This window comes from Dryobates pubescens, chromosome 5 (genome assembly GCF_014839835.1).
Source record: "Dryobates pubescens isolate bDryPub1 chromosome 5, bDryPub1.pri, whole genome shotgun sequence".
Classification (NCBI taxonomy): Eukaryota; Metazoa; Chordata; class Aves; order Piciformes; family Picidae; genus Dryobates; species Dryobates pubescens.
In genome coordinates this window covers 8,674,595-8,687,893 of record NC_071616.1, presented here as the reverse complement: position 1 = coordinate 8,687,893, position 13,299 = coordinate 8,674,595, and the positions used below count along the sequence as shown (strand labels likewise).

The window sequence follows — 13,299 nt, the reverse complement described above, 5'->3', positions numbered from 1 at the left end:
CCCTTGGATAAGCAAGAGACCTGATTCTTGGCTTGCTTACCTTTTCAGTTTAGAAAATACTCTGCAATTTGTCTGGCTTATTTGTTAATCTGGGACGTCTTCCGTTGCACACAGTGATTAATGCTTGCGGCTCAACTGTCAAAAGCATTTGCATTGACTCAGTCATGCATGCTGCAGCTATGCATCTGCTCACAAAACAAATGTAGCTGACCCCATCCCACTGCAGACTCCTCATACTGCATCTGATGGGCAGTTGAGTTGGAAGATACTTTGTCTTGGTATTAGTTCTAGTAAACATGTGCGGTTCAAACACTTAAGAGGTAGCAAACCACAGAGACCGTCTTAAATTGCTTTCAAAATTTAAATTAGCTTTTAAATGCTGTCCAGTGCTCTCACCTCCAGCAATGCCTCTTCTGGAACAAAAGACTGCAACAGTTGGACCCAGTTACCATGGGAAGCACAAGTAGGAATTGTGGCAGGAAGGCATCTTGCATAACTGAAGATAGTTTCTTTTCTCTGTTCCCCTTTAGGCAAAACTCATAAAAGCTACCCGCTTGCTTGCTGTTGTTTCCAGGAGCCCCATGCACACACTATCTTGTGCTTTTGCAGCCAGCTCTTCTAACTGAGCCTGCAAGAGCAGTACAAAAAGGAGAAGCTGGGCAAGAGAGGCAGTTTGGCTCAAGTGATAAACAGCAAGCAGCCTGCAGGCCCTGGCTAAAGTTTATTAAATCAACTATTTCATTACGCATCAAGAGCTAGGGCCACAGGGCAGATAGATAAGGAACTGTGCAGCAGTCTTCACCTTTGCTACAGTATCAAAATACCACCTGTCTTTGCCTCAGCTTCTCAGCAGGTACTCAAGGAAACTTCAGAAAGTCCATACCTGCACTCCAAGATATGTTGCAGCATCCCTCATCCAGCAGACACGATTTGTTTGGTCCCTTTTGCTCGCTGGAGCATGACTTGGAGCAGACCACTAGGTTCTCCTCACTGACCCAACTGCTAGTCCCTCCCACCAACATCACTGTCCCAGAGCTGTAGTCCCACCCTTGTTCTGTTCTATAGAGCCTGCTTCTATCAGTCATCTCTCACCCCTGATAGAAAACCAAAACCTTTAGTTCAAAAACTTATTAGACATAACAGGTAGAAAATTGAAATTCTAGAGTTTTAACTTGCAGTGTCTAAAGCAGAGAGGGGATTTGCTTTTGTGTCTTCTGGGGGGGGGGGGGGGGTTATGTGGTTCTAGTGGCCCCTGTTTATTGTAGTCCATGCCCCTCTACCCTGATGAATACTGAAACTGTTGATTTGTTTTAACCTCATAAACAAGGCGAGATTATGGAACAGGACATCCTGAGTGCAATCACACAGCACTTAGAGGATGGCCAAGGGATCAGGCCCAGCCAACATGGATTTAGGAAGGGCAGGTCCTGCCTGACCAACCTGATCTCCTCCTATGATCAGGTGACTGCCTGGTGGATGTGGGGAGGCCTGTGGATGTGGTCTACCTGGACCTCAGCAAGGCCTTTGACACTGTCCCCCACAGCTAACTCCTGGTGAAGCTGTCAGCCCATGGCTTGGACAGGAGCACACTGCATTGGGTTAGGAACTGGCTGGAGGGCTGAGCCCAGAGAGTGGTGGTGAATGGTGCCACATCCAGCTGGCAGCCAGTCACCAGTGGTGTGCCCCAAGGATCAGTGCTGGGCCCTGTGCTCTTTAACATCTTTATTGATGATCTGGATGAGGGCATTGAATCCATCATCAGTAAATTTGCTGACAACACCAAGCTGGGGGCAGGAGTTGATCTGCTGGAGGGTAGAGAGGCTCTGCAGAGGGACCTCGACAGGCTGGACAGATGGGCAGAGTCCAAGGGCATGAGATTGAACACATCCAAGTGCCGGGTTCTGCACATTGGCCACAGCAACCCCATGCAGAGCTACAGGCTGGGGTCAGAGTGGCTGGAGAGCGGCCAGGCAGAGAGGGACCTGGGGGTACTGGTTGATGGTAGGCTGAACATGAGCCTGCCGTGTGCCCAGGCAGCCAAGAGGGCCAATGGCATCCTGGCCTGCATCAGGAACAGTGTGGCCAGCAGGAGCAGGGAGGTCATTCCGCCCCTGTACATTGCACTGGTTAGGGCACACCTTGAGTCCTGTGTCCAGTTCTGGGCCCCTCAGTTTAGGAAGGATGTTGGCTTGCTGGAGCGTGTCCAGAGAAGGGCAACGAAGTTGGTGAGGGGCTTGGAAAACAAGCCCTATGAGGAGAGACTGAGGGAGCTGGGGTTGCTTAGCCTGGAGAAGAGGAGACTCAGGGGTGACCTTATCACTCTCTACAACTACCTGAAGGGAGGTTGTAGACAGGCGGATGTTGGTCCCTTCTCCCAGGCAGCCAGTACCAGAACAAGAAGACACAGTCTCAGGCTGCGCCAGGGGAGGTTTAAGTTGGATGTTAGGAAGAAGTTCTACACAGAGAGAGTGATTGCCCATTGGAATGGGCTGCATGGGAAGGTAGTGGAGTTGCCATCATTGGAGGTGTTCAGGAGGAGACTTGATGGGGTGCTTGGTGCCATGGGTTAGTTGTTTAGGTGGTGTTGGATTGGTTGATGGGGTGGACGCGATGATCTTGAAGGTCTCTTCCAAGCTGGTTTATTCTATTCCAAGTTAGTTTACTAGTCACTGTTTTGCTCTGGCATTTTTACATGTTTGACCTTAGAGAGACCTGTTCTAACAGTACTGGAAAACTAAGCACTCATTGCAAGTGAGAATTCAAACTCAAATGTGTACAGTAGTCTCAAGAAGTCCCCTTACTGTAGCTGTTTTCAGAAAAGCTGTGAGCTAGCACTGGACAGTTCAGCTTTGGTCCCCAAACCTTCAGTTGCTGGGAACTGCTTGCATCTGCTACACATCATATGGACACTGTAACCAACCCAAAGTCCTTTCTAGATGGGGGTTCTGGGAGAGGGGCTAGGGGTTAAAAGATACTTGACCCAAATGTTTAAAGCACTGCATGAATTAGTTTCATGTTTCAAAGTGGAAGCCAAGGCACAAAAAGTTGATACACCATTTTTGGGAGCATCTGAAAATACGAATCAAGATCACCTGCCTTTTCTTGTGCAGACAACCTCTTTCCTATCTGCAGTTCTATTAATATCATGGTAGCTGTGAAGCACTCTGATGCCTTCCTGACAAGTCGTCATCTCTACACTGTCATCCCTACATTACTGCTGCTGTAAAACTACCTTTTAAAGTGGAAAGTTTTAGCCAGCTTTTCAAAATGTCAGCAATGGGAGGGTTTCAAAATCTCCAGCTATTCCTGACATTAGAATTTCTGCAATGCTGCAATTGAGACATTTCCTACATAAAGACTTTTATATAAAACTGGTATCTGGATTGCTTTATTTTTTACTTGAGTTGTATCCAATAAAAATGAAATGTAAAAGCTGAATGCATTTTAATTTTGGCTTAAGACAACTGACTAGCTGCCTTTCTACTTTAGCTTTACTGTTAGTGTTGATTTTGAAAGCTCTCATAGTACATCTTTATGTAGTTTGGCATTGTCATGATTTGATTGTTGATGTGCCTGCAGTATGAACAAAAACATGTTATACCACGCTGCGTGCTGTGACTGTCAACATACATGTCAACACTGCTTTACCAAGAAAGGGCTCAGCCAGAGCAGGGGGTGGGGAGAAGACATGGAAAACAACAAAACCCAGACAGTCCTATCACTTGTCCAAATCACACTCTGTTCTCAAATTACTGGCAGGCAAAGCTGTGGCTGTTGGTGCCAAATTATACTACAGCCATCAGCAATAAATCAAATGCAAGGACAATGCCACGATACGTGAAGTTACAGTGACTGACAACATCAGTTGACAATGAAACATGAAAAAGAAAGGCTGCAAAATACTGTGTGATAGCTGTACTTAAACTCACTGGAGTGGGCATACTGAAAGCAAAAAGATGAAGAGCAGCAGTCTGTGTGACCTCATCACACGAGACAACGTGCTGATTTTAACTGATGAAATGTGAACATTGCAGAGAACTTCAGCTGACCTCAAGGACAAACTTCCATCTTGACCAGCTGCAATTTCGTAGTTAGCAATTGATTTGTCTTTGGTGAAACACAGTGTTCTTCTGGAAGTTTCCTACAAAACAGCTATAAACAAGACTTTTTTTACACTGGAGTTGCATTAGTGTCAGAACTGTCTGATACTGCTTCTGTCAAACACTCATAGCCTGGGCTTTTGCAGAGCTCTGCTGAGGTTGCTGATAGCTGCTGACAGCTCTCTTGCAAAGACTCACTCAGGGTAGGTGCTACCAACACCTGTACATGAAGCTTCTCTTAGAGTTTAGGAATAAAACTCACGGGTTTCTACTGCTAGGAACAAACATTGTCTCCATCCAGGCTGACAGTCCCACCCCAGCTGGAAGATGGTTCCATGTTATTTGCTTCAGTGATGTTTTGTCAGGATTTCTCTTTCCTTCATTTAAGTTTCCTGTAGAACTTTTCTGTCCACAGACATCATTTAGAGCCCTTCCATGTACTGAAGCTTAACATGTTAATAGCAGACAGCACTGGGCTATCAGTGAACTGAAACTTTACAGATATTTCTTGCCTTGTGGAAAAGAACCACCCAACCAATCCCCTCACCATTGTCCAGAAAGAGCAACACGAAGCCTGCTGCAGTTTAAACACTATGTAAGATTTTGTTTTGCTGGGTAACAGCACGAAAGGTTCCGCTCCAGGATGATCAATCAAGAGCAGATTCTGCATATTGACAGGTTGCTGAGTTACCAAGGTCACATATGTACTGGAAAGGTTCAGACAGTGTTTTCCCTGTGATTGAACAGTAATTCTGGCTGTGACAAGGGAAAAAAACTCAAATGAAATCAAGACAAGTTGTTGAAACAGATGCCAAAGATTTTATACGAGGAATGTCATGGCTGCTTTCTCTTTGTGCATTAACATGGTAGTAAAGCTACATGCATAAACAGCACACAGGGCACAGCCTACAAACCAAGACCACGTTACTCACTCATTAAAAAAATAAAAATACTTTGAAGCACAGAATTATGCTGGATGTGCAGAATGCCTTTTTAAGAGAGGACTCCTACCTGCTCGTGCCCTCCTTTGGGAAACTGAGAGGTTATGGCAGACTTTGCTTACAAAGGCATTAGACAGTCCCCAGTGAACTCAGCCAGTACCAAAGGTGTCCTGGAACATCTTCCAAGTCTACTTCCACGTGGAGGCTGGATGTAGTTGCACAGGGGCAATCACTTTGTGAGAATGTTCTTTCAGGGACAAAGCGAGAACCACTTGTTACAAGGAAAAAGTCAGTAGCCTTGCTCAGCAGATAAAGTCTTTTATAGCAGTTAATTTAATAATACAGTCCTAAAACAGGGTGTTGGGCACTCATCTACACAAGAGCACATTTAATAAGCTGGGGGAAAAACACCACAGTTCCAGGACATTGCATCAAACTCCAGCCACTCCAAGGGGAGGGGACTCTTGTGGTAGAAGAATTCTTGTCTATGTAAGCCAAAAAGGGAGAATTTTAGGCAGTTTAATCCACAATGGTCGCTTACTTCTTATCACTGGAACCACAAATCCACAGTACAAGACAGTATTAGTTAGGTTAAGTGGTGCTTTTGATAATAAAAATCAGTGAATTCATTGCAGTCCTTTTATTAAAGGATGAAGTCCAGTGAGTGCCAGCTGCTAGGAGCAAAGAAGAAAGGTTCCCATTTTCCAGGTGGATTCGTAAGTTTGTATTGTTAGAAAAAAGAGAAGTCAAACCTGTGCAATTTCTGTGCATCCACATCTGAGAACACAGAGGCTCCAGAGACTCTGTGATCCCTTAAAAAGTAGGAGAAAAGTCATCACAACTCAAACAACTCAAACTTCATACTGCAGAATTGCCTACGTAACTTGTTCTCTTGTTCTGCTCTGGACGAAGCTTTTAACTCCAACAAGCTGGCAGAGAAACTTGAAGAAAACCTGAGTACATGAGAACATTGTCAGGGAGAGCAAGACCCAGCTACCTTTTGATCCGGTATTGAAGTTGAAATGGCAAAATCAGAATGCTTTGCCTTCTAATCCATGATTTGCTTTACTTTTCAGAGCTCTACTGGTCTCTCTCAACTCCATCTATTTCAACTTGATAATTCTTGCACTGCAAGATCGCTGCTCATATCACAGTTCAAACAAACTCAATAATGAACCTGGGTTTAATCTTCCACGGCCAGAAGTACAGCACCTCCAGATGCAGGGTTGGTTGCATTACCAGGTGTAACTCACACATCAACATTGGAGATTCCCTGGCAGCACAGAGTCGAAACCTTCCTCACAGGACATTGTGATCAGCAAGATGTTCCAAACAAAAGACTCAGCAGGCCGTGAATCTGATCAGTATAGTAAGGAACAACACCATCCATCATTTGAACTAGGAATACTCAAAGCTTCATTAGCCAACCGTATTCTTAATATACTAAATTATACATAGAGATAGATATATATATATATATGAGAGAGATATACAATTTCTTTCAACTGGAATAAAATACACTGGATTTTGGGTTGCTCATTTACAAGGGAGCTCCCTCTATTCCCAGTTAATTTGAAATTAAAACCTAGAGGCTGAACATAAGCTCATTCCCAGCGTTCCAAGATGGATGTTAACACAAGAGGAGGCCAGAAACTGGAAACATGCACTCTGGCTGTAACAGGTGAGGAGGTGAAAGGGAGACCAGATATTTTCATTTGTAACCCTGAGAACATAAGGAATTGCAAAGATCTGGAGGAAGGCCTGGGGTTAAAGGTCACCAGGCTTTTTATTGCAGTTAAAGCAAACTCGGACTGGGTGATCCCATCCACGAGAGGGAACTGCTCTGCGGTCGTGGGAGCACTCGTCACAGAATCCCTGGCCACAGGCCCGACAGTGGTGCTTGGAGAGCTTGACACTGAACTCCTTCCGGCAGTTGTGGCAGTGCAGGATTTCATGGTCCGGTACCCAGTATGCAGGTCGAGCAGCATCTTTCACCAGACCTGTGGAGGAAGGGAGGTGGGGGCCATGAGAGAGAGGAGGAGAAAATAATCTGTGAATATGAACATGTCAAGAATGCACTCCAGTGGAAGTACTCACACACTGCAAGTCATACTACTGCCTTTGAGGGGAAGAAGACCTACTGACAGAATACTTCAGTGCAGCAGGTAGCCACTTAGGTCATTCTGCCATTCTCCCACATTCTGCCTCTCTTCAAGGGGACAGATTGTTTCTCCTTAAATGGTGGCATCTTCCTTTATTGAGACTCTTCCAGAGGTTCATAGAATCAATAAGGTTGGAAAAGACCCCGAAGATCCTCAAGTCCAACCTGGCACCCAACACCTCATGACTAACTAAACCATAGCACCAAGTGCGACGTCCAATCCCTTTTCCACCACCTCCCTGAGCAGCACATTCCAATGTCTAACAACTCTCTCAGTGAAGAACTTTCTCCTCACCTCAAGCCTAAACTTCCCCTGGTGCAGCTTGAGACTGTGTGCTCTTGTTCTGTCACAGGTTGCCTGGAAGAAGAGACCAGGCCCGACCTGGCTACAACCACCCTTCAGGTAGTTGTAGACAGCAAGGAGGTCTCCCCTGAGCCTCCTCTTCTCCAAGCCAAACAACCCCAGCTCCCTCAGCCTCTCCTCATAGGGCTTGTGCTCAAGGCTTCTCCCCAGCCTCATTGCCCTTCTCTGGACACGTTCAAGTGTCTCAATATCCTTCTTAAATTGAGGGGCCCAGAACTGGACACAGGACTCAAGGTGCAGCCTAACCAGTGCTGAGTACAGGGACAGAATGACTTCCCTGCTCCTGCTGGCCACACTATTTCTGATGCAGGCCAGGATGCCATTGGCCTTCTTGGTCACTTGGGCACACTGCTGGCTCATGTTCAGCCAGCTGTCAACCAGTACTCCTAGATCTCTTTCTGCCTGGCTGCTCTCCAACCACTCTGTCCCCAGCCTGTAGCACTGCATGGGGTTGTTGGGACCAAAGTGCAGCACCCAGCACTTGGATTTAATAAATGCCATCATGTTGGACTCTGCCCACCTGTCCAGGTCAAGGTCCCTCTGGAGAGCCCTTCTACCCTCTAACAGAAACACTTGCTTTTCCCTACCGTAAGTTTCAGCTGTGGCCAAAACCTCAGTGTCACCAAATCAAACATTCAGACATGTACTGTCTGAACTGAGAAGGATTTGTTCTGCTTTTCATTGAGTTGGATAACATACATCCACACCAGTGATGGCAGGACGTGCTGTAGGCAAAGCAGTGCACTTGGAAATCAGGTCCAACAACAGAAGATTCAAATGCAAAGTGTTTGCTGACACACCTGAGCTGCTACACACACAGGAAAGAGCAGCAAATGTTCACTGTCCTAAGCTCACCATTAAAGGCCACATCGCAGATTGCTTCCCCAGCATTATCAACCTGGACATTTTCAGATCCTCAGCCCTCCCTTGCAGGAGTACCAAGTGCCAACAGTATCCATGAACACACTTAAAATGCACTCAGCATCTCTGGAAGAAAACCAAACCTGATAAAATGCTTCCTAACTGACGAGTCTTTAGGGAATTCCAGCTGACAGCTGCATCAAGGGAGCACGAGTTACTCACAGCTTGGAACACACATGTTTGCACAACAGGGAAAAAAGAGAAGGTGTATGAACTGCAGAAACAATGTGCTGAAAACCAAGAGGAAACATCAAGGGAGAAAGGTGCAAGGGAGTGTAAACTCTCGACCAACAGTGGTATCATAGTGAAGAAGTCAGCCTGTCACACAAGCTCTCAACTTTTAATCAGTTCTGCTCTGCAAACCCCAAAATGACTCTGGGCTAAAAGGAAAATCAATCCCTCAGAAGAGAGCTCACCTAAGGGAATGTCCATGGCTGTCACCACTGCTCCAAGAGTGTTCTGCACAGCTTCCCCCACCTTCCTAGCAATAAGTGTACCTCCTTCTTCATCTGAAGGCAGCTCAGCCACATCTGCACAAGAGCAAAAAGGGCTTAACACCAAAGTCCAGCACAATTTCCACCAAGTTTCAGTTCATTTACATTAGAAAAAAACCATCAGCAAACTCTAAAAGGCAACTTGGAGCCTCTCCTTTCTCTCCCACATCCCCAGATTGCAACATTTTCACTTTTACTTCAGCAATAATGGACAAAATACAGATGCAGAACCAGCCCCATCTCTGCTTTGATGCTATCCCACACCATTAGCAGGTGCTGGAAAAACAAAGTAAAGATCCAGTTAGAAAGTTATTTTGTCAGAGGGTCAGATACCTTGCAGCTCATTGCTGGGGTCATCTTCCCGACAGAAGACACTGACCTCTTTAGCTTCCCTACTTCATCACCCTGTGCCAAAGCCCGGTTTGAACAACACGGTCCGCATCCAATGGGAACTGGCTGTGAACCGGCCGCTTCACACTAACTTCAGACTAACTACTGCCCAGGGATAATTTTGTCACAGTTAACTCAAAATTACCTAACTGGATGCCCCTGTTTTCATAGCAGTTGTCACACACGCGTACTGGTGCTGGTCCCCAGCCTCTCTCAGGCACTGGACGGGTCTTGGAGGAACAGCCATCACAGAAGCCCTCTCCACAGGCCCGGCAGTGATGTTTAGTGTCATTATCTTTGAAAGGCGTGTTGCACTTATTACAACTCTAATCAGGACAACACAGAAATAAAAACTGTTAGTTTGAACTTCCTTGAAGAGCAGAATCCCAGGATGGCAAGACTCAGACTGAAATTGTGAAACACCCAAAACTTGGGTGCTACCAGCCCCTTAACTTCACCCTAGGGAAGCATTTCTGACAGTGGTACAGCAGTGAAGCAATGACCCTTCATTCCAATCACCAATAATTGCAGCCAACTCATGCAGGGCTGAACAGTAGGTATCTGATCTTTGTGTGTGGGGCAAGAATTCAGAAGGCAGATTTTGTTGAAGCAGCATCTGTTTGCAGCAAGACACACAGAATCTTTTCCCAGCTGAAGCATTTGGGCTTGCTTTTTGCTGTGGTATGGAACCAGAGTTAAATCTGTGCGCCTATCAACTACAGTAGCCAGATTTAAAATGTTGATTCTCCATCCACTCTAAAAAGCAAGTCCATGCAAGCCATGATACTGCTGGGAGAAGAGCTCACAAAAAGCAGGGGGAAATAGTCTCATTAGCAGGACTGGGCAGAGTCTCCGTTTGTACTTCCTTTGGCTAAGGCAAGAATGAGAAGAGCTGACAGCTTTCCAGCTCTCCTAACTGCAGGAGAAGGGCTTGCTGAAACAAACCAAGAAGCAATTGCAATCTGCAAAACGGTGTACTACTTAAAGGGTGAGGAAAAGTTCTAGTTATACAAAGCTTTCCTCCACAGCAGCTGCTATTTACCAGGATCTGAGAGTTGGGTCTCCAATAAGCTGGGGCAATCTGGTCTGTCAACCAAGAGGTCACAGCTTTTGTAGGTCCCAGGCTAAGTTCAGATACTGACTGTGCCATGAAGTTCATCCCATCCAACAAGCGCTGGGCTGCATTGTTGTTGTCCTTCAGAAACCCATCAGTCTGGAATGAAATAGAAACTAATCTGAGAATAAAAACCAGGGAAAGCTCACTTCTTTAGATGCAGATGGCTCTGCAATCCACCTCTCCTGATATACCGGAGGGCAAGCAGCACAAAAAACGTCTCAGCCCTGCTTTGCAACACAGGGGTAGGTTTTAATGGTGTGTCATTCATATGAAGTGTGCATAAACTGGCAACTTAACCAGTTCGAGGTGGCCAAACATGACCAAAGGCCCTCACAAAGGTTCTTCCAAACAGTAGAAACAAGGACCAGCTGTAATGAAAGCCAATCCATTTTCTCCACCAACATCCAGAAGAACCTGCATTAACATGTGTGTGGCTGCACACACACACAAAGGCTATCCAGCAACCAGACTTACCCCTGGCCAGACATGCTCAATTTCTGTCCTCACTACAGTGTTCACAGGATCTTGGTTGCCAAACCAGTACTGCCGGCTGCGGTACACCACCCCACAGTTGGGGCACTCAATCACATACCTGCAAAAGAGGAGGACCTCAGGGAGCTGCTGCAAGTCCAGTGCACCAGGCAGGGCAGAAACAACAGAGAGCAGCAAGGTCATAGCTGCTGTACTCACCCAGACCAAGCATACTTGGCAAGGCCTAGCCAAGGGGAGTCAGTGGAAGCAGAGGTTTTTGGCACCACGCTGACCTCCATCCCTCGTTCATAACAGGCCTACAACACAAAGGCTCAGTTAAAACTGCATTCTTGGGAATCTCAAACTCCAGTCCCTGCAGCTGTTGGGCCATGTAAAGCATGTAATTGGCATACAGAAGTCTCCATAGCAAAGGAGGACACTCATCAGAACTAACTGAAAACCAAAACCATACTCACTATCAGTAACAACAACAGGGTAAATAAAACCCACAATGGCAGCTCAAAGTTTTCCTGCCTCCTGCACAGCTCCTTTGGAAAAAGTATTGCTAATACCAAGTAATGGGCATAAACAAGTAAGAAGAGTAACCACCACATCAGGTATGTAGAAGGTCAACATTGCCCAGGCTGAGAGCAGCTGGATTCACAATTTAGCTAGCAAATGACATGCAGAGGTGATGACCTCTCCAAGCAAATATACAGGTTCAACAGGGATCAATTTTTCTTGTCAACACTGTAACAAGGCCTCTCCCATCTGAAAGAAAATGGGCACATGCCTGTGATACTCCTCATTCTTCCTTCTTCAGACCTTGTTCTTGTCTCTCTACTCACCTTGCAGGTGTAGACTCTATTATCATACTGGTGAGAATATCTGCATCGACTCTTGGATTCATGAGGGACTCCTTCCTTTGCATGGTTCATGCTCTTCTTACAGCCACACCTGAGCATCCAAAAGCAAACCATGAGCAAAATGCTGTTAGATACAGGACAGGAGTTCATTTATGTCACTATCCTGCATTTGTATAGACATTGCAACTCCAAACATCTTCACAACTTTACATACAGCAATGACAATTTATCACTGAATGGCAGGCTCTTTGGAAGGAAGCACAGCAACCATTTCACAGTACAGAGCTGCACCACACAACAGTTCAGCTCAGGAAGTGATCACTGCAACAAATTTAAATTTCACCAAAAATTTTACAAAGGACTAACCAAGTTTGGAGTTAACCAGGACTGAGTGAACACTGCATAAAAGAGCAGGAACGTAGCTCTCTATCATGTTGCAGAGAAAACGTTTCCAGGAGGATAAGGACCCATAAGATCACACTTCTATAGCCCCTCACAGGCTCAGAGCACTGACTGCCATCTACTGACCCTTCCAGGCTCAATCTTTGGGCTCTTTCCAGAGAGCTACAAGCCAAGCTCCGGTCAAAGCTGGAGCTCCACTTACATCTAGTCACTAAACACAGCCCAGGCCCATGATAGGTGCTTTAGGACTGTTTATACTGTTAAGATAATAAAAATTGGCAGGAAAAATCATCACAGGCAATTTCAGAAGACTTCTTTAGACATTCCTTTTTTCCTGCCCTGTGTGTACTGGGGAGAAGATATGGGCAGAGCAGCTTTGTAGCCATACATATAAACAGGGTAGGCAAAGACCATGCATCCAGCTGGAATGCAGCAGTTACAGCCATCCCATTCACAGAAGAGTTGAATTTCAAGCAAATTCTGCCTGGAAGCAGTAGCTGTTAATAGGTGATGTCAAGTGTTGAGCTGTCACAGAAACTTTGCATTCTCTGGCTGCAAAGCAGAGCAGCACTGACTTCTTGAGGGATAAGGGTGCACTTCTCATCTGCTTACCCACAGCTGAGGCACACGGAGGAGCACGTGAAATATTCATCTGGAAAGAAAGAGCTGTGAGCCATCTGGTCATCAGGGATCTCCCCACTGAATCGGTCACTTAGAGCCTGTCAAACAGAAGAGAATGAGCTGGTAAGGGCCTGACAGCAGTGCAGACATTTCATGAAAGCTTTTGTAAGCAAAAGCGTGGGCTCCCCTACTAGAAGGAGAGCACACTGCTAAACCAAGGGAAGTATTACAAACCAAGCAAGAAGACAATCTCACACTTGTATGGAAGTGATCTGCATGCTTGTAAGATATTCTCTTCTCTCCTCTTGCCCCTGCTTTGAATTTCATAGTACAAATGGATAGCAAAAAATTGTGTCCACCTCTGTGAATACAACCCAAAATAGTGGGTGCTTGTCAAAAGGCCTTTGCATTCTGGAGACTTCCAGAAGGAAGCACAGAGCATCATTTCTCA

At 45.8% G+C, this 13,299-nt stretch overlaps 1 protein-coding gene across 2 annotated transcripts in view; it reads right to left on the bottom strand.

The window, feature by feature from the left end:
- Positions 1–5,351: 5,351 nt before the first annotated feature.
- ZFYVE1 (zinc finger FYVE-type containing 1) overlaps positions 5,352–13,299 on the bottom strand; it is a 31,998-nt gene continuing 24,050 nt past the window's right edge. For both annotated transcript variants that reach the window (XM_054161551.1, XM_054161549.1), the window contains exons 5-12: positions 12,840–12,946; positions 11,808–11,916; positions 11,179–11,276; positions 10,963–11,080; positions 10,414–10,584; positions 9,517–9,697; positions 8,904–9,017; positions 5,352–7,041 (exon numbers count right to left, since the gene is read on the bottom strand). In XM_054161551.1, coding sequence (XP_054017526.1) covers positions 6,809–7,041; positions 8,904–9,017; positions 9,517–9,697; positions 10,414–10,584; positions 10,963–11,080; positions 11,179–11,276; positions 11,808–11,916; positions 12,840–12,946 — 1,131 coding nt within the window. In that variant the 3' untranslated portion in view covers positions 5,352–6,808. The remainder of the gene's footprint in view (positions 7,042–8,903; positions 9,018–9,516; positions 9,698–10,413; positions 10,585–10,962; positions 11,081–11,178; positions 11,277–11,807; positions 11,917–12,839; positions 12,947–13,299) is intronic.